Raw genomic sequence first — 23,980 nt, 5'->3', positions numbered from 1 at the left:
CAAAGTGGGTCAACGTGCATTCTAGGAAGCTCCAATCAACTCGATCAAACGCTTTCTCCGCGTCAACTGTTAACAGCAGCGCATTCATGTCCTTGCGATGGGCTTTCTCTATAAGGTGAAGATCGTGTTTTGCATTATCCCCTCCTTGGTGTCTTTGGATAAAACCAGTTTGGTCAGGTCCAATTATTCCGGCATCATCGGACTGAGGCGTGCTGCTAGAATACCCGTAAATAATTTAAGGTCCACATTGAGTAGAGACACTGGACAGTAGGAGCTTCATTTCCTCCCATCCTTGCCTGTTTTGGGGAGAACAACAATATCCGCTGCTAACATATCTACCGGAATCATGCCTGGGTCCTCAAATGAGTTAAATAGGCGTGTGAGGATTGGCGCCAGCAGATGACAGAAGGTCTTATAAAAGCCCCCTGAGAATTTAAAAGGTTTGAGATGAGGGATTGCCCCAATTACTTCCTCTATTCGGATTGGGGTGTCCAGTTGGTCCGCCAGCCCCTTTGTTAATGCGGTTGTACGTACCCCTTTTAGGTAGGATAACTGTAGATTAGCCGACATGGGCTCTCTGGTGTAAAGATCCATACAGAATTCCTTGAACACTTGAGCAATTTCCTAATGTTCTGCGTGTTCCTCCCCCCTGGCGTCCTCAATTGCCTGCACCCGCTTTCATCCGCAGGCACCTGGCCCTCAATTTGTCCACCAGCATGCGTCCCGTCTTGTCCCACTGCTGTAGTATGCATGTTTGAGCCTTAGGGCCGCATATTCGGCCCAGCCGAGGTCCAGCCCGCCAGTTACACCCTAGCTACCTTCAGTTGTTTCCAAACACTTGGTGCCCCTGTCCAGCTGTGAACTCACTCTAGTTCCTATACCTGTGCAGTAAGTTCTGCCCTGTTCTCTTTCCGGACTTTCACCTCCGCCAACGAGATCGCAATCAATTTCCCCCTCACAGCCACCTTCAGAGCTCCCCAGAGAGAGGCTATACATGTTCCTGGGGAGTCGTTTAGCTCCAAGTATGTCTGCCGCTGAGTTCTCTAGTTAAGACAGAATGGACCTCCGTTTCATGGGATTATTAAGACCTCTAACATTGAGAGTGAGAATTTTCAAGGATGGACCAGAGTTTATACCCTATATGAGGTGTGGTGAGGTGTGCCCATCACCCTGCCCCTTTCACCCCCTCACTGTCTCCATGCCTCCGCTGCTCAAAAGTCCATAGTGTACCCTCCCATCTCTCTGTGTCAGTAACCCGCATACCAGTGACCCTCCCACCCTACCCTAACCCCAACCATTGTCCCTTTTGAGTCCCATTCAGTACAGGGTACGCCAGTACATGCTGCGTATCTTCCGTGATAAAGAAGAGAAGAGGCATTGTGTGGCCAAAGTCCCCGGCTTCCGCGCTCCCATCAGATGACCCTGCCGCCCATCCGGCCCTGCTAGAATCACTTATCTGCCCTTCGCTAGGTCTGTTAGTTGTCGTGAGGGGAGGTTCCTCTTGATAGCATCTCCAACACTGTCTGCCATTCCTGCGCCATAGCCGTAGGGTTTGGGCCCAGTGCTCACTCATGCCATTGTCTCCCTTAAATTGTTTGCCATCATTCCTTGGGGACCTTGCCTTTTCTGGAATCTTCCTCTTCTGAGGACTGCGGGTGATCAATGCCCAGCACTCAGCAAGTGTCCTGCAAAAAGCGAAGCTGGTGCAATTTGCCTTGCCATCTGAAAATTAGTCGAAATAGTTGTCCCCATGAATATGAAACCCCTTGATTGCGGAGATAAGCGGTGGCTGCTTTGAATTCTTGCGCTTCTGTAGTGTTATCTGGGCCAAGTCTTGGTAGAGAGCAATGGAGTGATCCTGGTATTTTAGGGGCTGCTTATCCCAGGCCGCCCGGAGGATGAGCTCCATGAGTTGAAAATCTGGGAGAAACGCTGAAATGTCCGGAGGAGGCCGATGCGGTGAGCCCTGTCTATTTTAATATCCAGGTCCGGAAGGGCTTTGAGGATACTCCTAAAGAGACCCTGCAGGTATTGTGTGATATCCGACCCTTCTTCTTGCGACGGCACGCCCTTCACCAGAATGTTATTGCACCTCGACCTATTTTCTAGGCCCTCCCTGTGGGTCTGAAGGTCAATCTGCTGCTCTTTGAGCCAGAGGATCTCCTGTTGTAGTTGCTCTATTTCATCCTCTCTGGCATGTTCATGATCCTCTATGGGCCCACAGAGTCGATGTCCCTCTGCACATCCTTCACTTCCCTCGCAAATTCACTTTTCAGCGTGAGAAAATCGTCGTGCAGCATGACGAAGAGTAACTCTAGAAAGGCACGCATGACTGAAGCCTCTGAAGGATCTACATCCTGTCCCCCAAAGCTGGCGGAGAGAGCCGACCATCCCCTTCTCCAGGGAGCGGCAACTTAGTTAGCATATCCTTCAAGTTCCGGTCTTTCTTGCCCCTTCCAGCGGCCATGACCATTGCTGCCCTCTCCGCAGGCCTGGATCTCAGCGCCACAGGCCTTGACCATGTGTCCGCCCTGTCCATTTGCGTCTACCAATGTGCCGGGCACTACTCTCTTCGCTTTGGGCACTGGGCACCTGTAAGCTGGCACTCACTTCTGCTTTGCCTGCCCCCTCTGAGGGGGCGGTGTGATCGATGTTACCGGTTCCTGCGCTCAAGTGCCCTGATCTCACTGCTCATTGCCCCTTTCCTCCAAGACTCTTCTCCTGATGATATATTCCTAAGCCTTCTGGACGTCTATCCCGCTCCTCTCCACCAGTCGATATCCCTGGCCGAATGTCCCAGGGGTGGGCCTGCCACGACTCAACTTGCCCTGTCAGCTCACCGCTTGTGGTTCCTCGTCCGCAGGCCTCAGTGCACCAGGTCCTCCGGTAGCCTACTCGCCCCGTTTCTTTCCCTGCCATCCTGGGCTTTGGAGAACCTGCTCGTCGGACTGTGCCACAGTTCTTTGTTCTCTGGAGTTCACTCCCTCACTGGCGACTCGTGCGCACCCCCACCACCCTGCTCTGAGCATGATGCTGCTGTTGTGAGGCACTTTTGTTCAGGCCGCCACTGCTATGTAGATCTCCAATCTGGCCTTCCCCTTTGCTCCACTTCCATGCCGGTCTCTTGTCCCCTTACTTGTGTAGGGTCCGGTTCCACCAGGGGCCCTACTGCCCTCTCACTAACTGTGTTTGTGTCTCCTTTTGCAGGACTTTGCGTGTTGGTGCCTTCTCGCTCCTTAGTGTTGCGTTGTGCCTATCTGCTTTCCTGGGGCGGTACACCTTCAGCCTGCAGCCTGCCCTCCATGCGCCTTTTGGGGGTGGCCCTCTGCTGGCCCTCAGAAGATCTGCTATACCCCTGTTGTGTTTACCACTACTGGCCGACCTTGCCCTGAATCCACTGGTGCGTCTCGCCCCCCGGAGTTCTCCACTCCCCTCGTTCGGGCTCACCTTCCAAGGCGATCCTCGCCCAGGAAATGGTTCCCTCTTTGAGCCCTCTGGTCCCTATTCCGCAGGACCGGACAGCTGCACTGCACTCTCTGGGGCTGCGGCGGCCTCCATTACTCTACGGCCGGTCACGGATCCCTGGGCTCGTTAGGCCCTGCCCCTTCAACGACCGATTGCTCCTCTGCCTCGCAGGGCTTTGTGCAAAGCCCAGGACCTGACCCCTCACCCCGTGCTGCTGTCAGGCAAGAGACGGTTGGTGCTACTTCGGGGCTATTCTGCTGGGTGTTGGAATTACCGCCTCCCTACCTGGTCTTGCAGGTCTCGTCCGGGCCAGCCGCCATGTTCGCCACTTGCTCTCGCAGCAACCTGGGCTCGCCTCCTCCGGCGATCGGGCCACCGACCCCACCAAACATGAGACTCGCTGTGGTGGCAGACTAGGTAAACGTTCCTCTTACTCTGCCCCAGGACAGCGGGCAAAAACACACCTTGTAGGGCCTAGTGTGGCGTAAGGAAGCAGGGAGCCAAGGTAGAACACGTCCTACGTGTGGCTCAGGGGTTAGAGGCGGCAGACCTGGAAGCTGAGATCGGCCCTGGACCAGACTTCAATTCCCCGCCCCGACGGGGGTTGGGCTCAATAATTCCACGGACTCGATAATTCTCGCTCCGGTGCCTACTCGACTCATGGGTTCACACTCTGCGACTCTGGGCAATAGCTTGCTTAATCTCCACAACGGCCCCTCGCGGCGGGATGCCTGGCTTTCACCTTGTGGATACCCTGCCGGGGTTATCTCACAGGGGAATACCAGGACGGGTTCCCTAAGCAAGCGCATAGATGCCTGCGATGTGGGCGATTTGCGCTATATAAATACATGTACATTTACATTTACCATCTTGCCATCTTGGCATGCCCCCATGTAACACTTTAATCCGGATAGGAGATTGTGGTTCAGGGTAATGGACAATCTAGGTTGCACTTTAGAAAATGGATGCACTTTAAATACTGGCCAGGCGCTGGCATTGATTGCATGTTTGCACTTTAGCGCACTTGCCACTTTTAGCAAAGCAGATATTTTATGCACTTTTTGCACTTTCTTTGATGTATTAGGTTTATTGTCTGGGAAAAGAAGATGGGAATGATGTTTAAGAGTACTCTAAAAGTGGTTTCTTTTAATGTCGACGGGCTTAACAATAAGAAGAAATTGTGTGCATTAGAAGCCTCTATTATAGCTGAGAACCCTTTGGTGGTTTTACTGCAGGAAACTCATATTCTGGCCGGAAAGCTTTTGAAGTTTCTTATGTTTAAAAGCTGGGCTGGTTAAAGAGAGTTTTTGTCCTCCCAGGCTGCACATTGTGGTGCTGCAATTTTTTTGACTAAGTGATTGGACGCTGAAGTGTTGGATTTTGCTAGTGATAAATATTGCCGTTGGTGCTCGTGAATTGTTTGGTGTTACGGTTTATGTTCGTGAACTTGTATGCTACTGTGGAAGATAGTCCTGGGCCCAATAAGTGACATTTTCAGTCACTATTGGAAGTCCTAGGGGAGATTATTGTGGGAGCGGATTTTATTTTTTGCAGAACCCTAGAAAAGATTACTCACTAATATTGAAACAGCAGTTAAAGCCTAAAGTTGCAAAGGTTTTACAGAAGTATCAAAAAGCCCTTGCACTGATTGATCCTTGGAGAGAGGCATTCCCAACAAAAATAGAATATACATGTTTATCTGAATAATCCCATAGTTCTTCATTTATTAATTTGTTTTTTTTACTTTTGAAAGCCCTGGTTTTGAAGGGACAGTCTGCCTTCCCTAACGGTTTTTCAGATTATGCAATTCTTGTCCTGTAGGTCTGTGTAGAGAAAGGTGCTCAGCGAATCAGGAGATGGATTTTTAATAAACAGTACTTCTAGGAGGAAGGATGGGTCTGGATGTGTAAAGAGAGATAAGGGAATATATGATGAGGAATCATGGGTCCGTCCTCCCCAAGTGTATTGTGGGATGTTCTAAAAGCATATGTAAGGGGGCTTGTGATAGTGAAGGATGCAACAAATATTAGAAGTGTCAGACAACAAAAGCAGATTTTGGAAAAGACTGTTCCGGATAGACAAAATAATTTTCTAAGGGATCCATTGATGATAAATTGGAAAGCTCTGGACAAGGCATCCCGCCCATCATTTGTTGCTGCAGCACTGTTGGACAAGAGCAAACCAAACAGGCATTTAGTGATTTGTATTATACTAAGTGTGGTGAATTTAATTATGCTCATTTGCAGAAGTTTTATCATAAGAGTAATTTTACAGGGAGGTTTTTAGCCTGGAAGGCACGAGAACAAGCTGAAAGCAACATGATTCTTGCTTTGAAGTGCCCAGTTTCTGGGGTTAGGTGCAAGGAGCAGGGGAAATTGGGTGAAATTATGCTCGAACATTATAGACAGATTTATAGTCAGAATCAAGTGATTGTTAAAGACGTTCTAGGGAATTCTTTAGCAAGTCTCAATATTCCTACTCAATCTGAGGAAGATGTGGAAAATATTTTCAGCCCATTTTCCAAAGAGGAGCTGGTTGAGGTGATTAAAAGCATCCCAAATTGTAAGGTATGCTTCCCTGATGGCTTCATTTTTAGATGTGCTTGCTTACTATTTTTATTGGTAGCCAATGCAATGTTGGAGGGCGGTAATATACTAGCTTCATTTAGTATGGGGAAGGTGGTTAGCTTTGTAAAAAAAGGAAAAGATGGTGAAGATCAAAAATGTATTATCCAATTACATTGCTGAATTCAGATTATAAAATAAATATGAAACTAATGGCAAATAGAATTAATTTAATAGCAGCAACTTTGATTCATCAGGATCATAACAGTTTTATTGCCGGGTGTCAACTTGGCACAAATACACATTATTTAGCTTAGGCGTTGTACTATTTTTCAGTTAAAAATACATCAGTCATAGTTCACCCGGCAGGGGTGTCCCTTATCGCCGGTTCTGTTTGCTTTTTTTTATAGAGCCATTTGAAATTGTAATTAGGGAGAACTGAGATATTTGTCCTCCCATTACACAGATAGGGAAGATAAAATTGTATGAATATGATATCATGCTGATTCTTGATGCTAAAAGATGCTCACAGGAAAAAACCTTTGATACTTTTTCGTTATATGAGGAACTGGGGGGAGAGGGGGGCTATAAAATTAACTAAAAGAAAAGCAAAATTCTTCTATGCAGCTGCAATTTGGATAGACTAGTTCCAGATTCAGGGGCTCATTACGATGACGGAAGGAACCCCACCGCCAGCCTTGCGGTGCCGGTCCTTCCGCCATCTGAACCCGATTTACCCACCGCTTAATTAGGATGACGGTGGGAATCCCAATCTGTCCGCAGCAGACGGAAAGGCAGTCCGACATGGTTTCGCAAGGTGGTCCTTTTCCGCCCGCCTTGTGAAACTAAAACAATGGGCCAACATTGCGGCAGTGCCTTGCAGGCACCGCCGTAGTGATTACGATACCTCTTTCGCCTGTCTTTTTGCAGCGTACATCCCACCGCGTAAAAACAGACGGAAACGGATTTGGGGCCAGTAGCCGGCCCCATTTGTGTAGGGGGGTAGCTGTGCACTGGGGGGGGTACCATTTCCCTGCACTGCTTGGCAGGCACTGCGTGGTGCCTGCCACGTAGTGCAGGGAAATGCAAAGCATGGCATTTTGGCATTGCATATGGTGCTGCAGCCAGCAGCACCGACCGCAATGTTAAAGGCCCTGGATGCGCCCGCCAGTATGTCGGGCGTATCCTAATTGCAGTGGTGGGACTGCCGCATGTCTGGTGGGCGGTCCCAAACACTGCAACAATGGCCTGCCATCGTAATGAGCCCCTTTGTTTTTTTGCAAATGATCTGTCGAAACGGTATTCGGGCAATAGATACTCTTCAAAGATTGAGGATTTATATGCTTTCAATTTTCCCTTTTACTTTTCAAAATACAAGCTATGTTTGCACGGTGGAACTCGCTTCCCCGAAACATTTTAGGGAGGGTTACCTTGATTAAAATATCGAGTCTTCCACTGTTTAATTTTATTTTTTCAGCCACTTTGTGCGTTTTAACAGCATCTTTTTTTAAGAAAGTGAAGTGTATGTTTACATCATTTATTTGCCAAAATAAAACTGCCCGGTTAGCAGTAGGCACATAATATGAAGATTTGGATAATGGTGGTTTGGCAGTTCCCAATTTTAAGCATTGTTATTTTGCATACATTGCACAGTATATGTCCAGATTTAATGTGAAACTTAGATTAGGTGATATTTTGAGTAACAATTGTATTCAGTTCATTCATAATGAATATGATATCCGTGATGTGCTAAAATTAGCAAAGTCTCCTAAAAACGTTTGCTACAAAAGCCTGAGGTGGTTTCTTAGGAAGTGTAATGATCTCTATAGGAGATGTGCTATCCCCTGTATTAATGCTGTGACACCTTTGTCAGAATTAGTAGGGAATTCAGGTGCTATGTTGGATCCCGTGGTAGTGCAAAAGTAGGATAGAGTTTGGTTCAGGTAGATTGCTGATGTTTTGACTGGAGACAGGCGGAAAACCCTGCTGGAAATTTGTGAATTAGTTCAAGGTGATTTTTTGCTCCTTTAGAATTTTGGTCAGTATATTTAACAAATTAGAGAGGGCAGATTTGGGGCAGTCAAAAAGTGGTAACAGCATTAAAGAAAGCTCCCGACCACTAGTGATTGGGAAAATGGAAAAGATTGCTTGCCTCCATGAAGTACCCCAATCTCTGTCAAATGGCAATTGATAAATGGGAGAAGTATGTAGGGCTGGAATTAATGAAAAAGATGTGGAATGAAAATAATATATTGAATTTTAAAGTCTTGAGAGGAGCACATTGCTGCAAAACGTTATTTTACAGTAAGTGGCTTCCCTATAGAACCCCACAATATTTAGCACAGGTTAACCCCAATTGGTCAAGTCACTGTTTTGGATGTAATTCAGGGGCTGTCACAAATTGCTCACATGTAATTGGGTTGTGTGTCCCTAGTCAAGATTATTTTAAAAACATAATTGAGTACTTGGGGAGGGCTTAGCAGATAAAATTAGCTACTAGTATATGGTGGATAGTTTTGGGAAATTATCCGGCCATTCAATTAGTTCCCAAATTTACAAAAATTATTATATGCAGCAATGGCAGTGGCTAGATCCTTATTACTACAAAGGTGGTGAGTACAGTTTATCCCCGCAATAGGGGAATGGATGGTGAAAATGAAGCAAGTAAGAAATTTAGAGTGGTTATATGCTTTTCGTTGTGGGTGGACCAGGACATTTGATAAACTGTGGGGGCAGTAATCAACCCCTATGTGCATAATTATGAATTTGTTGGTCCCACAGCTGATGGTGCAATGTTGTGTCTGCTATTGGACCGCCAATCCGGTGGTGCGACTGGTCTGGCGGGCGATCCTCTGGCAGTCTCAGAGTGGCAGTCTGACATGTGCCCCCCCCGCATGCACCCCCAGGCCCAAACCAGCAGGGGTTCTTATTGACATTCCGCCACCCTTTTATGGTGGGTTCACCTCCATGAAAAGGTCGGTGAAATGGCAACTAGGAATATGCTCAGTGGTGCCGGCTGATGCACCACCAGCGTATTTCTGCCATAAAAATACGTGCCAGCGGTCTTGTGGCAGTCCAACTGCTGCAAGCCTCATACTGCGTGCGGTCCTGCAGTGTGGTGGTCATCAGACCACCACAACGGTTACGGCGGTCCAATTGACCAACATACTCGTAATCTGGTCCTTAATATCCAAACTGTAACCTGTTATACACAGTTGGTTACACAGATTTCAATCAAACATCATCACAATCAGAATGGTAGATGTAGCCTTGTTTCTGCTGATTGTTTGTAATCAGTCAAAACAATAACTAAATAAATTATACATATGACATGTTACAAAGATAAATTATTGCCTGAGCCTATTGAAGCCATTAACATTATATATTGATAGTCGCATGCTGTGTTTCCATATATACTTAAATATAAGCTTGGAAAGAGGAATAAAAACAGACCTTCAGTCATTAAGGTCGCTTCAGGAATAGTATACTCCATAAATCAAACATCATTATTAAATCACAAGATAATGCATCCTAATTGTCTGAGACTAATACAGGCCCAATCTTGTTTTCAAACCGTTGGCAGGCAACAGAACAAGCAATAATCCTGAAAAAACACCAATCACAGAGGCACAGGGAACCTGACACCATTGCAGGCACAAACATGTTTTAGAACCTCTAGTCATCATGAAAAACAGCAATTATCAAAAAGAGCAAAGGACACTTGATTGAAGAATAACATCAAGTAGCATCATATGTCCTCATGATGCCAAGTTGTACACTGCCAATCTTAAAACTTCAAAAAGGCTAATTCTCTGAGTGAGAAGAGTGAAATGCGAAGTCTATTTTTCAGTGGCAGCCAAAGCATATAAACAGGGTTGGGGCGGGTGGAGGGGGGGGAGCGCAGGAGAGGAGCGCTGTGTGGAATAATACAAAAAAACGTGTCTGATTCTTCTTCTGTCGCCTTGCGCCTCGGTGTTATGCTGCTTCCTGTTCTCAGCAAACACTGGGACATCATCAGAGACTCCCTGTGCAATCCCTGTCCTGCTCTCAAGCTATTACCAATGGCATGAGAGCAGCACGGGGATTGGCCTGAGCGAGCTTGTTTAGCACTCGCTCAGGCGCAGGAAGTCTGTCCTGTTTCTTCAACCCAGCTGTGCAATACTTCTGGGTTGGAGAAACCTAACTGTGCATGTCTGTTTGGCTGGCCTAAGGTGGCCGGCCAAACAGACATGCACAGTTAGCAGTGCATTTCACTTCGCCTCATCTGCCATAGCCCGACCACGCTCATCCCCACACACGCTAGCTCAGCCAGCAGCTAAAAAATAAAACGATCATAAAATATTGCTTTATTTTTCAGCTGCTGGCTGTGATCCAGTGGGGCAACGCTTCTCCGCCATTGCGGAAGAGCCGCTGTTGCTATTTTCTTTAAACCACAGCACACAAAGTGCATGTTGTTTTCACCTTCATACGTAATCTGCATTAGAAAGATTTGCTCGACCAGTAGGTTACTTACAATTTACAAACCACAACAGTTTCTAAGAAGGGCGAAAAAGCAAGTTGTTAGGAAGAACACCAACAGTGTGCCTTATTTGGTAGCTCCTGGTAGAATTGAAAGTCCATAGAATTGAAATCGCAATACTGTAGCCTCCTTCAGTAGTATTTAATACCCAAAGCAGCAACAAACATTTCGAAGTTATACAAAACTGAATTGAAGGTCACTTTACAAGAAATATACTTACAATCTCTGAAGTCACTGGAATTCAAAAATGAAGTCAACAGAAGATGCCCTAGGAGGCCCCATGTCAACAGAATACGTAAATACTGAAAAAACCAATCATCTGTAAATGTTGAATTATGAGAAAGTTTAAAACTAAAACACATGAGGTGTGCACTTTCAAAGAATGTTAAGGCAAACAGAGGGTTACCTAGTGTTACAAAATCGAAAGTATCTCTTGGGATTAAATAGAAGAATCAAAAAAGGTCAAGAATAAGTCAAGGCATCTGTAACCAGCCAGAGAAAATGTTAGCTGAAATAATGAAAATGCGCAAACTATCAGAGAGCTGAACCAAATCAGCATGCTGAAAGGCACTTACACTAAGCCAACAACATACTGGTTGCCCATTAGGTATACTTATCTGAGTTTGAACAGCAACAAAAGAAGGAAGATGGCTGCACATTTTTGCAATATATGCATATTCTAAAAGTTCTAGAGTTTGCTGGAGTTCTAATTCTATGTTACTTGTTTCTGCTGTGTATGGTGAAATAAAAGATATATACATAATATTGGCCTCTGGGCCTTGCCATAAAATTCAGTCCGCATCATCTGTAAAAGGAACTTAAGAGTGACAACATAAATAAATATATCTAAGAAAAAAGCGCAAAAATAGACCACCTGTGCATGAATACTAAACATGAAAGCAATAGAAAAACTCTACACTGAATTAAACAATAACTTGCCAAAAAAAACATAGAAATCTGGAGAGAGCATTATCTCGAAGGGCATATATTTTCAAAACATGTATACAAAATAGTGGTCTAAGCAAATGTGAACATGTGAATATAAGTCCTTACTGGGAATTTCGGAAGCAAGAGAACTTCCACAAAACTGTTTAGTGAGATAAAAGTACTCAAACCACAGAAAGGCAACTCACATTGACAAGTGAACAATGCTCAATATGTACTTATCCAACCGAAAAGTCACAAGCATTTCCAACTAAGACATGTCTACAAAGCAAACGAACTCCCACAGGATAGCTCAGTGAGATAAAACTACTCAACCAACAAAAAAGCACACATGTGCCAATCCAACATAAAAGTCTCAAGCATTGGCACAATAATAGTGGAATGCATAAAATCACCACAATATAAAATAGCCAGGAGGTACCATTCTGCTGCACTATTAAGCCCACAGTCTAGTGTATTCAATTTCTACAGCTATTTGTTTTCTTTAATTAGTAGGTTCTCAATGTCAACGCCTTTTTGGGTGGCTGAACAGTTGTGAACCAGAACATATCTGATGGCTTATGGTTTTTTCTATTAAAAGTTCAACCACTGGAGCATTCATCACCTTACATCAATTCTTCGGCTGTTGCTGCAGGATATATGTTTTAACCTGTTGATCGTGTTTCCCTTATATTTTAAGCCACACTGGCATTTAATGCAGTAAATATATTAACATTTGACATGTAGAGAAGTGTGACAGTGAGCAAATACTATCATTCACTGATCATCAGTCTTGGTGAAAAGCTTGGTATGGTGCTTAGAGGTGTACCAAGCAATTGGTGTCAAATTTTTATTTGAGTAGTGTGGCAAGTGCATTTGCAGCTATTCTGTGATAAATGTGTGGTGTGTGTTCGATTCACATTTGGCTTTGTAGTTGGTTATTTAACTTTGTTGTTGGGGACAGGTTGGATTTTTCCAGGACAGTGTGGCTTTGTCCTCTTTTATGGAGGTTGGAAAGATGCCTTGTGTCAGGGATGTGTTAATATGTTTTGAAAGATCTAGTGAAAGATTATGGACAGTTGAGAGGAGGTTGTAGAGGTTGCCATGAAGCACAGTGCTACTCTGAATATAAAAAAATGGGTTGTGTTGTATGGTGGAAAGGTTGCTATGTTGGTGGTTTGTTTAGAGATGCCAGTACATTGTCCAATATCGTCAATCTTCGCTACAAATAGTTCCTGGTTAATGACAATGCATTAGGCTAGTGACTGTGATGCTGGTTGTTTCATCATTAGATGAAGGCAGTAACGGACTGTTTTGAAGAGGTCTCTGCTTTTACTGGGGGCCTCTGTGATGGTAAATACATAAAAGGTAGGTTTTGTTTGTTGACATGAGATTTCTGTGTGCTAATTTGAGACGTTTAATTTCTGTTTGATCATCTTCTGAAATCAGAAAAAAATGGCCTTCTTTCTGATGCCTATAGGAGCACTTCTTACCCTCAACTGGGCTAATTTTGTATCCATTTAAAATGTTAAAAACATCCCTACTACATTATATGGTACAAACACTGATGCATAAAAACATTTTTAATTGCCATATATGCTTTCTTTTTGTGAAGTGCCAGGGTGTTACCATATCTTTATGTACAGCATCAATTTTCCTCTTTGGCTAAAACTACTTTTTATCTCTCTTGCCAGGAATTGCACGATTAGAAGTAGGAGATGAACTTCATTTTACAATTCCGCGTGCTAAGGCAAACATCTCATTGGATGGCGATGGGACTTTCTTTGGTGCTATAAGATTACTGTGATGCGGATCAGGCCTACATCCAGAAGACCATTCTTCTCGTTTAATAGCTGCCCCGCACTGAAGACATTGAACAAGCTTGACATGTAAATGTCTCTTCGTCTTGCCTCCTTTTTCCTGTTTGGGTCGCTGTGTCCAAAACAGGGAACTTGAATACAGAAAAGTACCATCTGAATTACAAGAAATACAAGTTATTTTAAGAACTTCATTATTGACAGTGTAAAGATAACAGACAGTGCTTCTTGCAAGCCTTTTTGATATTTGAATAATGATCACTTCCTCTAAAAGGGATTTACGGATTTTTTGGCCAGGCTTTGCAAATCTTTATATCTGCCAAGTGATTTGCATTACAGTGCTGTTAGGCTTCAGTCCCTGTATGAATATAACCTATTTCTATCTTTTAGTACAGTTTCATAGTGACACCACTAGTCACTTGTAATAAAATACAGCATTGCTATTGTACTGTAATATTTTAGTACAATTAAGTTGGGACACCACAATATCTGATGCTAAAGACTGCAGGCGCACATCAGAGCAGCTTCTTGAGGAGAACCTCTGTCTGCTATTTATACAATTAAAGGGAAGTTTAGTTATCAGACCTTTTTCCTCTGGACCTTCGTGAATTTCTAACACAAGTTGCATTATGGTGCACGGTAAGCTTAGTCCCTGCATGAACAAAACATATCTATATTTCTCTCATTGTTGTCGCATAGAAACATCACTAACCGCTTGTAGGAAAACAACATTGCAATTGTACTGTAATATTTTGTACATTTGAGTTGTATCTGGGCTAGAGCTAAGGCCTACAGGCGGAGGGCAAAGAAGCTTCCTGAACAGAACACCAAATTGCAATTTATACAATTAAATTGAATATTAGTTATCAGACAATTTTGCTGTAAACTTTCAGGAAAATCCCTGGCCACCGAAATTACACGATGTGTGCTATGTTTACTTTTGCCACATTTATTGTACATGATCTGCAACCGAAGACCTCCTTGATCACTAGGAGCAAAAGACCAGGATTTTAATGAGTAGGTTGGTTTGAGAATGATGGTGTCCAGTATTATAAAGAATAATGTACATCTTACTGTACATAGAAAAAACATTGCAAGTCAGATTTTATGAGTTCAGCCATTGCCCTCATTCCACTATTTGATCATAGAGCACCTTAGTAACTTGCAATATAGTCGTGAAATAGGGGTTGTGCTACTTTATGCCATTTAGAACAAGCATTGGCATAGCCAATTGGTCTCGCTTTTAAAACCTTATAAGTATTTAGTTACACAGCACAATATCCTTTGTGCAACAACATCAACTGTTGCATGGCTAAATACTTATAAGGTCCCAAAAGCGAGACCTATTGGCTATGCCAATGCTTGTTCCTAATGTATAGCGTAAATGGCATGCTCTGCATTTTTCTCGGGGGCAATGGTTTGCCTTATATAGTCTGTTTCTGGCGTTTTTTCTTCCAACATGTATAAACTGCCCATCCCTTGGATATTCATGTTTTCAGAACCTCTCGAAGTTACCCCTTATGAATGGTTAATGTAAAATGTGGGTGAGAAAGAGCTACAAAACAAAATGCTTTTGTGACAAACTTGTCACCCGCCTTGCCTAACATTTTAAAAGGCACGCAAATTAGACATTACTGGATGGTGTAAAAAACACATTTATTATTAGACTGACTAAAATGAAACTAAAAAATTCTAAGTGAAGTAGAATAGTGTGGTTCATCATTTGCTTAATCACATGTTCTATGGACATATGCGTTTAAGTTTAGGTCATGTTAAGGCAACATGGTGGCAGAAGGGCCGTCACAGGGTGTGTTGACATTCTAAATGAAGTACTTTTTTGTGACCCTACTTTTAAAATATTTTTTTAAGCACCAGTGTTGTTAGACTATTGTTTAATTGGTACAAGAGGGATGCTCCACTCCAGGCACACCATAGGTATAACAACCTTCGTCTACAGTCAGCCCTGTGTGACACACAAGGAATGTTAATCTCACATAATTATGCCATCTGTTTTTACATTCTGCATTTTGTCCAGCTTAACTCATTGCTTTACGCCCAGCAGACTTGTGCTCATGCACTGGTGCACCAAGACCCTTCTTAACAGTAAAATAAATACTACGAGGCTCACACCACATGGGGAGCAGCTGTAAAAAGGAGGTTAGTGGTGGCATAGAGGACTGCCTATCATAACTACCTAGGTAGTGGTGGCTCATTTTGAGATAGAAAAGGACAACATCTTTTGCCATTTCTGCAGCAATGTCTTTAAGAATAGGACTAGCACAGTGCTGTCCATGCCGAGCTGTAAAATGAAAAAGCAATTTATTACTCAAGGCAGCACAATATTATAGTTTTGAATTGGTAAAATATCAACCAAGCCAATCTGAAATGAGTAAAAGCAACCCCTGACACAGTGTTTCACTATAATTAGAGCTTTCACAGAGGTATAACTTTGTCCAGGCACAAATGAGCACCCAGTATGAGTCAAAACAATAACCTTTCAGGCATAGAGTGACGCATAAATTATGCAAAAAAAGAAGAAGAGAACTCTGGGGAGTTCTCAAGTTTAGGTGGAAAGCAGCTCCTGTTAGAACACGCTCAACAGCAGCGACACTCTAGATCTGCTCACCTCAAATTTCTGCTTTTCTATCAAAGGATTTAAGAATAGGATTAGCACAGTGCCATCTACTCTGAGATAGAAAAGGACAAAATCTTTTGCCATTTCTACAGCAAAGTAATTAAGCATAGGACTGGAACAGTGCTGTCCATGTCGAGCTGTAAAATTACAAAAGCAATTCACCACTCCAGGCACAGTATTACAGATTTGAATTGATAAAATACCAACCAAGCCAACCTGAATCTAGTAAAAGCAACCCCTGACACAGTGTGTTGCTCTAATTAGAGCTCTTCAGAGAGGTATAGCTTTGTCCAGACACAAGGGAGCACCCAGTATAAGTCAAAACAATACAGTTTCGGGCATAGAATGACACATAAATTATGCAAAACAAGAAGTAGAGAACTCTGGGTAGTTCTCAAGTTTAGGTGGAAAGCAGCTCCTGTTAGAGCACTCTCAACACCAGTGACACTCTAGATCTGCTCAACTCAAATGTCTGGTTTTCTATCAAAGCATTTAAGAATAGGATTAGCACAGTGCCATCTACGCTGAGATAGAAAAGGACAAGTCTTTTACCATTTCTACAGCAAAGTCTTTAAGCATAGGACTGGCACAGTGCTGTCCATGTCGAGCTGTAAAATGACAAAAGCCATTTACCACTTACTACCTGCTAGATATTGAGGAAGACCATGTAGACAGATGCATCACACAGGGGCCCCTCATGGGGAAGTTGCCTTCAGAAGCACTGTCAGGGTCCTTAATGCAATTAATATTAACATATTTATATTTTCAGGTCCCTCCCAGTGGTCCTCGAAGCAAATGTTTTGGACCAACCCTTATTTTAGTCTTAACGCAAAAGTAAAAGACAAGTGGACTTTTCTGTGCCAATTTTTGCCCACCCAAATTATAAGTGGGATGTTGTGCACAGAACCACCGCTGTCAATTCTAGTTGTGTCACTGTGTGGGGGTTCTCCTGTGGTCCCATGGCCATAGGTAATGGTGTAGGGCACTTTACCTGTTCAACTCACTCTTCCTGTGGACACTGGTCATGACTGCATGAAGCCTCTCCAGCCATCTGGTGCTGCTACAACATATATCCTGCAAACAAAGAGTTAAAGGCGACAATAAAGCTTCCATGTAGTAATCTCAATGGTAATCCATGATGCAGTCATTCCACTCTGCCTAAATTGTCTCACAGGGGAATAAGCAGATTCACTTCCAGCTGTCATATATAAATCACTAAAACAGCTCATTGACTATACAGTCATGACAAAGGCAAAAGTTAATTCGCATGTAAACATCGACTCATCGTTGTTAACCTTTACGCTATGTGCAATGCGGCACCTGAAGTCATTACTCAAGATCAATACACTTACATACATGTCAGACCATCTGTACATAATCGTAGGTCTAGTTTTATGGTACTTGTCCCCAATGTACCACACAGTTCTGATCATGTGGTAAATGATTTAACCATTAACTGCCCCTTTTAAAGCCAGCCTTTGGGTTCTATAGGACACATTTGTCAAGTGTTGGTGGTTACGCGTGCACGTGTGTAACAGGTGCACTCTGGCGTTGGACAGACAAAAGTATTACCAGATCCAAACGTGCTGCTCTGTGTATGGTGTTAGCTGTGCTACCATAAGCCCCTGGAATCTTAGAGGCTAAAATGCTTGTGTTTCCTCTCAGTGAATTCCATTTAGTATTTAAGTATAAGTCTTGTATGGCAGATTGTTTATCTGTGCTCTCTGTGTTGACTTAAGGCGTCTGTCTCAAATCCCAGCTCAACACACGCTGTTTGTCAGCTTTCTCAATGGTGCTGACAGGTTTACTGCTCTGGTGTCTGCTCTTGACAGTTTACCAGTAAATCAAGCTACGCCTGAATGATCACCTAGGATTTATGGCAGTCCATGAGGTTTCTGGTTTGCACAGAAATATTCTATTTTCTCTCAGTTCTTCACTCTTCGGTCTGCCCCCCTCCGCCTGTTTTGTTAAAATCATATATCACTTTACCTTTGTGTGAAAACTCATAACATTATTTTCTTTGAAATGCCCCAGTACAGTAATTGTTATAATCCACTTCAGTGAGGCTCTATACTGTAAAACATGGTTTGTATTCAAATGTATTTTGTATGCGGAATAGCTAGAAAACAGCTAACTGTTTAGGCTGGGCAATAAAGCACATCCCAATGCTTTTGGTGGTACATTTAAAGAACATGTTTCATGTTTTATTTGTTGTTTTTTAGTTTGTATTATGTTGATGGAACGATAATCGTCAGAGGCCACCAGAAACACAATCATAAACGCACTTTAAATATATGTGTTGTAACCTTCAAGCCTAAGTGGGGTCATTTGTACTGGGGTAATGTGGGGTGGAGCAGAACATCCTCTACTTACAGCCAAACATGTCTTATGTGCTCTTTGTGCACCACACAGGCAGCTGATAGACTCTGACTGCGGCTGTCCTTCTAAATTCTATTTTGTCTATCAATTAATATTAATTGATTAATGCCGGCTAAAGATCTGATGTTTGAACGGTTTATAGAATTTGTAATCATATTTTTGTAAAGGGAAAGATGGTACTTAAATAAAATTACTATCCACTTGGGAAGACATCGAAGGAAGAATGCAGAGTTTCTCTGAACCATTGTCTGTTACCCTAAGACAGCACTGTCCAATTTATCATGTGGAAGCTGCGCCAAAGGGACAGCTTTCCTTTCGCGAATCAGATAACATTCTAAGGGCCATATGTACAACAAAGTGGCGGAGGGTGCCGTTAGCCTCCTGGGCTTAACGACAAACTCTGCCCCTTCGGAAATGCAAGGCTGCGCCATATTTACAAGGATGTGGTGCGGCCTTTCGCATCCCCCTGCGATGGCGCTAAGTTTTACAACTTAGCACCAACTCAGGCACCCTTGCACCAGAGTGCAAGGGTGTCTGCGTGCAGGGGAGGATTGGTTATGTGTAGGAAGGTGTCCCTTCCCGCACGTTACCAATTCCAAAATGCCATTTTGTAACTGTCATGTGTGCTGCTTCATGCCGCAGAGATGAAAGTTACAAAATTGCATTTTTAAAAGGCATTTTGCTTTTTCCATCTTTGCTGCACAAGGCAGCACACATGGAAAAATCAAAAATCGAGGAGAAATAATGCACTTCCCCTCGTTTCGCCACCTTAAGACCAGGGTTTTCCTGGTCTTAAATTTGGCGCTGCCTCCTATGTATGCCACGCTTGTACATAGGGGGGCAGTGTCAAATTCAATGGGTGTTGCGGTGGAATGCCCACCACAACACCCACTGCACGCCCCTTTCATGCTAAACATAGCGTGAAAGTGTGCCTTATGGACAAGGCAGCGTTAAGCCTCATGAAGTGGCTTAACGCTGGCTTGTACATAGGGCATGGCCCCTATCGCCACAGGAGCGTCACAAAAAATGACGTTCCTGTGGCGATAGGCGCTTGTACATATTTCCCTAAGTTGGGTGTCAGTATCTGCAATGGTTTCTGATTGCAATTGTGGTTTCAAACCTCTGATACATATCATTTATATTTGCAATAAGGAAAGGACGTCCCATTCGCGTCTCTTATCTGCCATTGAAAATGAGTCACAGAAGCTCTTTTTCAAGTTCAAAAGACTTCTCCAAATCGCAAAAGGGTTATTTCGCTAATTACAGGATTTGCGAAAGCCAAAATGTCTTGTACATCAGGCCCCTGGATTTTAAGTAATTCTTTTAACCTATTTTCTGTTGTTTTTTTATTTGTTTGATTTGGTTACTTATACCTTTTTTTAATTTAAGTGTGTGGAGAATTCACTCTTTTATGCATGGTCACCTTCATTTTATCGCCTTAAATTGACTTTATTTTTGTTGGAATTGTGACACTGTACACTGTGACACTGCCATTCAGTGCCACAGTGTGTATGCTCTGTCCCTAAAATGGTACTACAATGGTGGGTTAGTCCAATGTAGTTTATAAGGCAATTTTAAGTACGATCAGAAAACACTCCAGTGATGTGAAAGGAAAAGGTCACATGTGGGCTGCAGAATGTAGTTAAGCAGGCCATTTGTAAGATGAAACTGTATGACTCTAGAGAGCTCCATTGTGCACTGACAGTGCTGCATTTAATAGCACCGCAGTGTTGCATGGAAAGAAAACGTGTTCCTTTGCCCTGTAGAAAAACCTTCTGTTATATATTAAATGAGACACCCATTAAGCGTGTGCCTTGTTCACCCACGGAACTGTGAGCTGTATTATGCTAAGTATTAAGAAAAGCAAGCCTAAAAAGAGAAAATGTCCATCAAGCTACTTGTCACTGAGTAGGGGCCATATGTATCACAATGTTCTTTTGCGATTCTCAAATAGCGATTTTTTGTGAATCGCTATTTGAGAATCGCAAAACGCTATGTATGTAGGATTTGCAAATAATTTTGTGAACCCTACATATTCCTTAATTGCGAATTGCAAATTGCGATTTTCAATTAAGGAATACATCCCTATTCATTCTTATGGGCCCAGAGCCCCATAGGAATGAATGGGAAGACATTCTCAATTTGCGATTCTCAAATAGAGAATCGCAAATTGAGAATGCAATTTCAAGGGTGCCAGGGTGTCAAAAGGACACCCTGTTACACCCCTGAAATGTGCATGTGTGCACATGTGGCGCACATACATGCCCTAAGGCACTTTGAAAAATGCAAAAAAAAGTGCATTTTTCAAAGAAATCACAAATTACCATAAACTTGAAGTTGGTGGTATTTTTTGATTCCTTAAGGCCAAATTGCACTTTTTCTGTGCCTCCTACATTGCATTTAAGGAATCGCAATTTGCGATTCCTTGAAACCAATCGCAAAATAGGGAATGGCAAATTTTGCGAATCCTTATTTTGTGAAGCAGTTTTTCTTTAATACATACCATTAAGCCCAATTGCGATCGAAATTTGGAATGATACATATGGCCCTAGGTGAAAACTGCAATGTCCATGATCTGGCCTACTTATGAATACATTAATCACTTTCTCCTGTCTTGGCCTGAGACAGTCCAAGAGTGTACAAAAAATGAAATGTTCGCTTAGTTTTAAATATCTTATCAATGATGAAAGTATATTTTTTTAAATTGTAGTTGAAAAGGAATTTTAGAAAATGTACTTTGCGCTTCTCAGCGTGAACTAGTTTAGAACTAGTTTGCCACATTGCACTGTGCTTATGACTGAGTACATATCCGTGGCTGGGCGCTAAAAACAAGGACCCCCTGATCCATGTAGCAGGGATTGGCTGCCTGGGCTGAGAACAGAAACTGTTGACAACACAAAAGGCAGCTTTCACAGCTCTTCCTTAGAAGTCGAGATCTCAAATACGCCTGTCAGGAACAGCACCAATTGATTCCAAGATCCATAATATATTTGCTGTGACCTCTATCAGGAGGGGAAAAAAATATAGCACTGGCAGAAGGGAGGACACTTTGCCTCTGTATAGAGTGTATAGAATGAGGGACTAGGCTCCTGGGGCAGGTATAAAAGGCCAAGGGCATTTTATTTGAGCGATTCAGGTACATTTACAAGAAACCGTGAAGAAGTACTTAAAAAGAGGTTGGAGTTCTTTGGGAAAGTAGCCAGGCTTGGGTGTAGGGAATTCTCAAGTCACTGCACAAATGCCTCAGAACATTCCAATGCGTGGGAAGAAACATCCTGGAAGATGGAGGAAGAGGAAGAAGTGTCAGCATGGCTGCTAAAAGGAAGTATATACAGGGAAGCCTGACTCCTGCTGGCACCTAGAGACTGCAACTGCCCCTCAAGGTTCAAGTGTTTGACCTCCTCTTACCTACTACAGGGACACAATAGCACAAGTATTCCTGACTTCAAGAAGGACTAGCTAAACACTGAGAACTGGCATGATCTCGGTGAAAAAGCAGCAACCCGGAATTAAAATCCACTAGGAGCGATGCACCACCCCCTCATCCCTGCACTATGTTAACATCTTGCCACTTTAAAATAATAGGTCAATCAGTAAACCCAGAAAAAGGGGAATGGGAAAAATTAGCCAAAAAAAGACACTGGATTGCGCACACTCAGGCATGTCAACCATACAGTTTTTCCAGTTTCACTTGCCTTTCATAGATATTCCTAAATGCAAAAATAATATAATTATTACCATAAAATAATATAATTGTGACAACTGAATTTAAATGCGATAGCTCGATTTATGTAACCTGAAGGATATCTCTGTATAGTTCAGTTTCTTGTGTTCTCATTAGTCTGAGTCCTCCAACTAATAAAAACGAAATTACAAGTAATTCACATTGAGTTATTTAACTTTCATCTACTTCTTGTTAAGAACAGATAACCACTGATTGATTACCATGTGAAGACATGTAGAAAGTCTCACGAAATGAATAAATGGTAATACCTCCAGTTTTAAATAGATTTATATGCTTACTTCACATGTTTTAAGTACACTGTGCTTTCCAGTTAATAACTCTATTGGACAAATATAATTTTGACGAAAAGTACTTCTATTTGAGAACAAGTTTGCTCTGTCAAATAAGTGAGAAATAATGTATTTGTGTTCCTGTATCTTTCAAATGGTGATTCAAAGTATCTTTCTAAGTTTCATTACAGCTGTTCAAAACAAAATATATGTAACTTGTATTCAAGAATTCTATGGGCCTGATAAAGATCTTGGTGGTACTGGTCCTGCCGTTGCTTGCCATGGAATTTTCCTTCCGCATATTTGGTAGTCTACCTGCTCTATTTAGGTGCTGGTGGGTGCATGAACGAAACACAGTTTGAGTGCCGCTGTCTCTGCCATTATTTCTCACCTGCATTGATGGTGCCATAGGGAAGAGCGGCCGTCGGAGGATGTATAGTCACTTTGTCCGACTGGCCAATCATGATGTACTTCCCGCCAACATAACTGTGGCGGCTAAACCTCCACACCTAATTGGTGGATTGGAATGGATATAAGGCAATCTCATATCCTTTACTCATCTTTCCTCACTTTGGCACATCCTTCTATTCCATGGAATCAATCTTCCAAGTCCTGCCACTGCTGCTGCTTGACCACCAAGCAAATTAACACAGTCGTTGCCAGAGCAAAAGGTAAGCTCCTATATTAGCTGTTATCTTTTAACTTAGCATTTTACATTTGCTCTGGACTCATGCATTTTCAAATCTCTCATTCAAGCAATAGCACACCAATTTGCAATGTATATGTGTGTGTGTGTGATGCTGACAATTAAGAAATACAAAGAAAGTCCCTTGCATGATCATATTGTCTTTATACATTTTGTGAAAGCTGCCTTAAAAAAATGTCCACTTGCACAAAAAAAGGATATCAATCAAAAATTCAAAAAGTCACCATAAGTGCAATGTAACATGATGTGGAAATTGCAGTAGATAAGGTGTAATCTTTACCTTATTAGTTACCTGTGAAATCAATGTAAATCCCAAATTTGGATCATTCAACACATTCATCCATGTAACATTTCCCCTTGTCTAGTGCAGTTCCTGTATTGTTTCCAATTTCAATTGTCACATTATTTATTAAAGTGTAATGCATATGTGTATTCATAACAGTAATCAAGGTGAAATAAACACACCTTTCAAACATCTATTTGTTGGTGCAAGTGCCCATTATCTTGATGAATGCTTGTACCTAAATTCAAATGAGCAACACATACTATTCTAACCAGTGTATACACTTAGCACAATAAACATTAAAAAATGTATTTTCTGCCATAATAGTAAAAAAAATATGTACTTTGACATTTTGGTCAGATATATTGCTAGGAATCAAACAATTGCCAAGGGAAATGAATGTCAGGACAAACTTGGTGAAATGGAAATGGTTGTTTATTACACCAAAGAGATATGTCTCTCAAATAAAAAATGCATTAAATAGCAGTCCATCATAATGTAATCTCTAGTATATTGCTGTGCTTTAGCACTAAGCTTGCCTCCCGAATAGTTGTGAGGCGTAACCTCCCCAGGAAGGGGCATCTAGTGGGCACAGAGCAGCCACCACAATGATCTTTCTTGGGGCGGGGGATTTGGGTTTGTAAGGGGTGGTTTTGGCTTTGGGAGGGGTGGTC

At 42.6% G+C, this 23,980-nt stretch overlaps 1 protein-coding gene across 1 annotated transcript in view; it reads left to right on the top strand.

Annotated features, from left to right (window-relative positions):
- Positions 1-18,112, top strand: part of TNFSF13B (TNF superfamily member 13b) — a 193,297-nt gene extending 175,185 nt beyond the window's left edge. Inside the window, exon 6 of the mRNA XM_086934163.1 lies at positions 13,167-18,112. Coding sequence (XP_086790289.1) covers positions 13,167-13,279 — 113 coding nt within the window. The 3' untranslated portion in view covers positions 13,280-18,112. The remainder of the gene's footprint in view (positions 1-13,166) is intronic.
- Positions 18,113-23,980: the final 5,868 nt, after the last annotated feature.

This window comes from Lissotriton vulgaris, chromosome 8, assembly GCF_964263255.1.
Source record: "Lissotriton vulgaris chromosome 8, aLisVul1.2, whole genome shotgun sequence".
In the NCBI taxonomy this organism is placed as follows: Eukaryota; Metazoa; Chordata; class Amphibia; order Caudata; family Salamandridae; genus Lissotriton; species Lissotriton vulgaris.
Note: the sequence above shows the minus strand (reverse complement) of the source record. Positions and strands in the feature narration are given on the sequence as shown.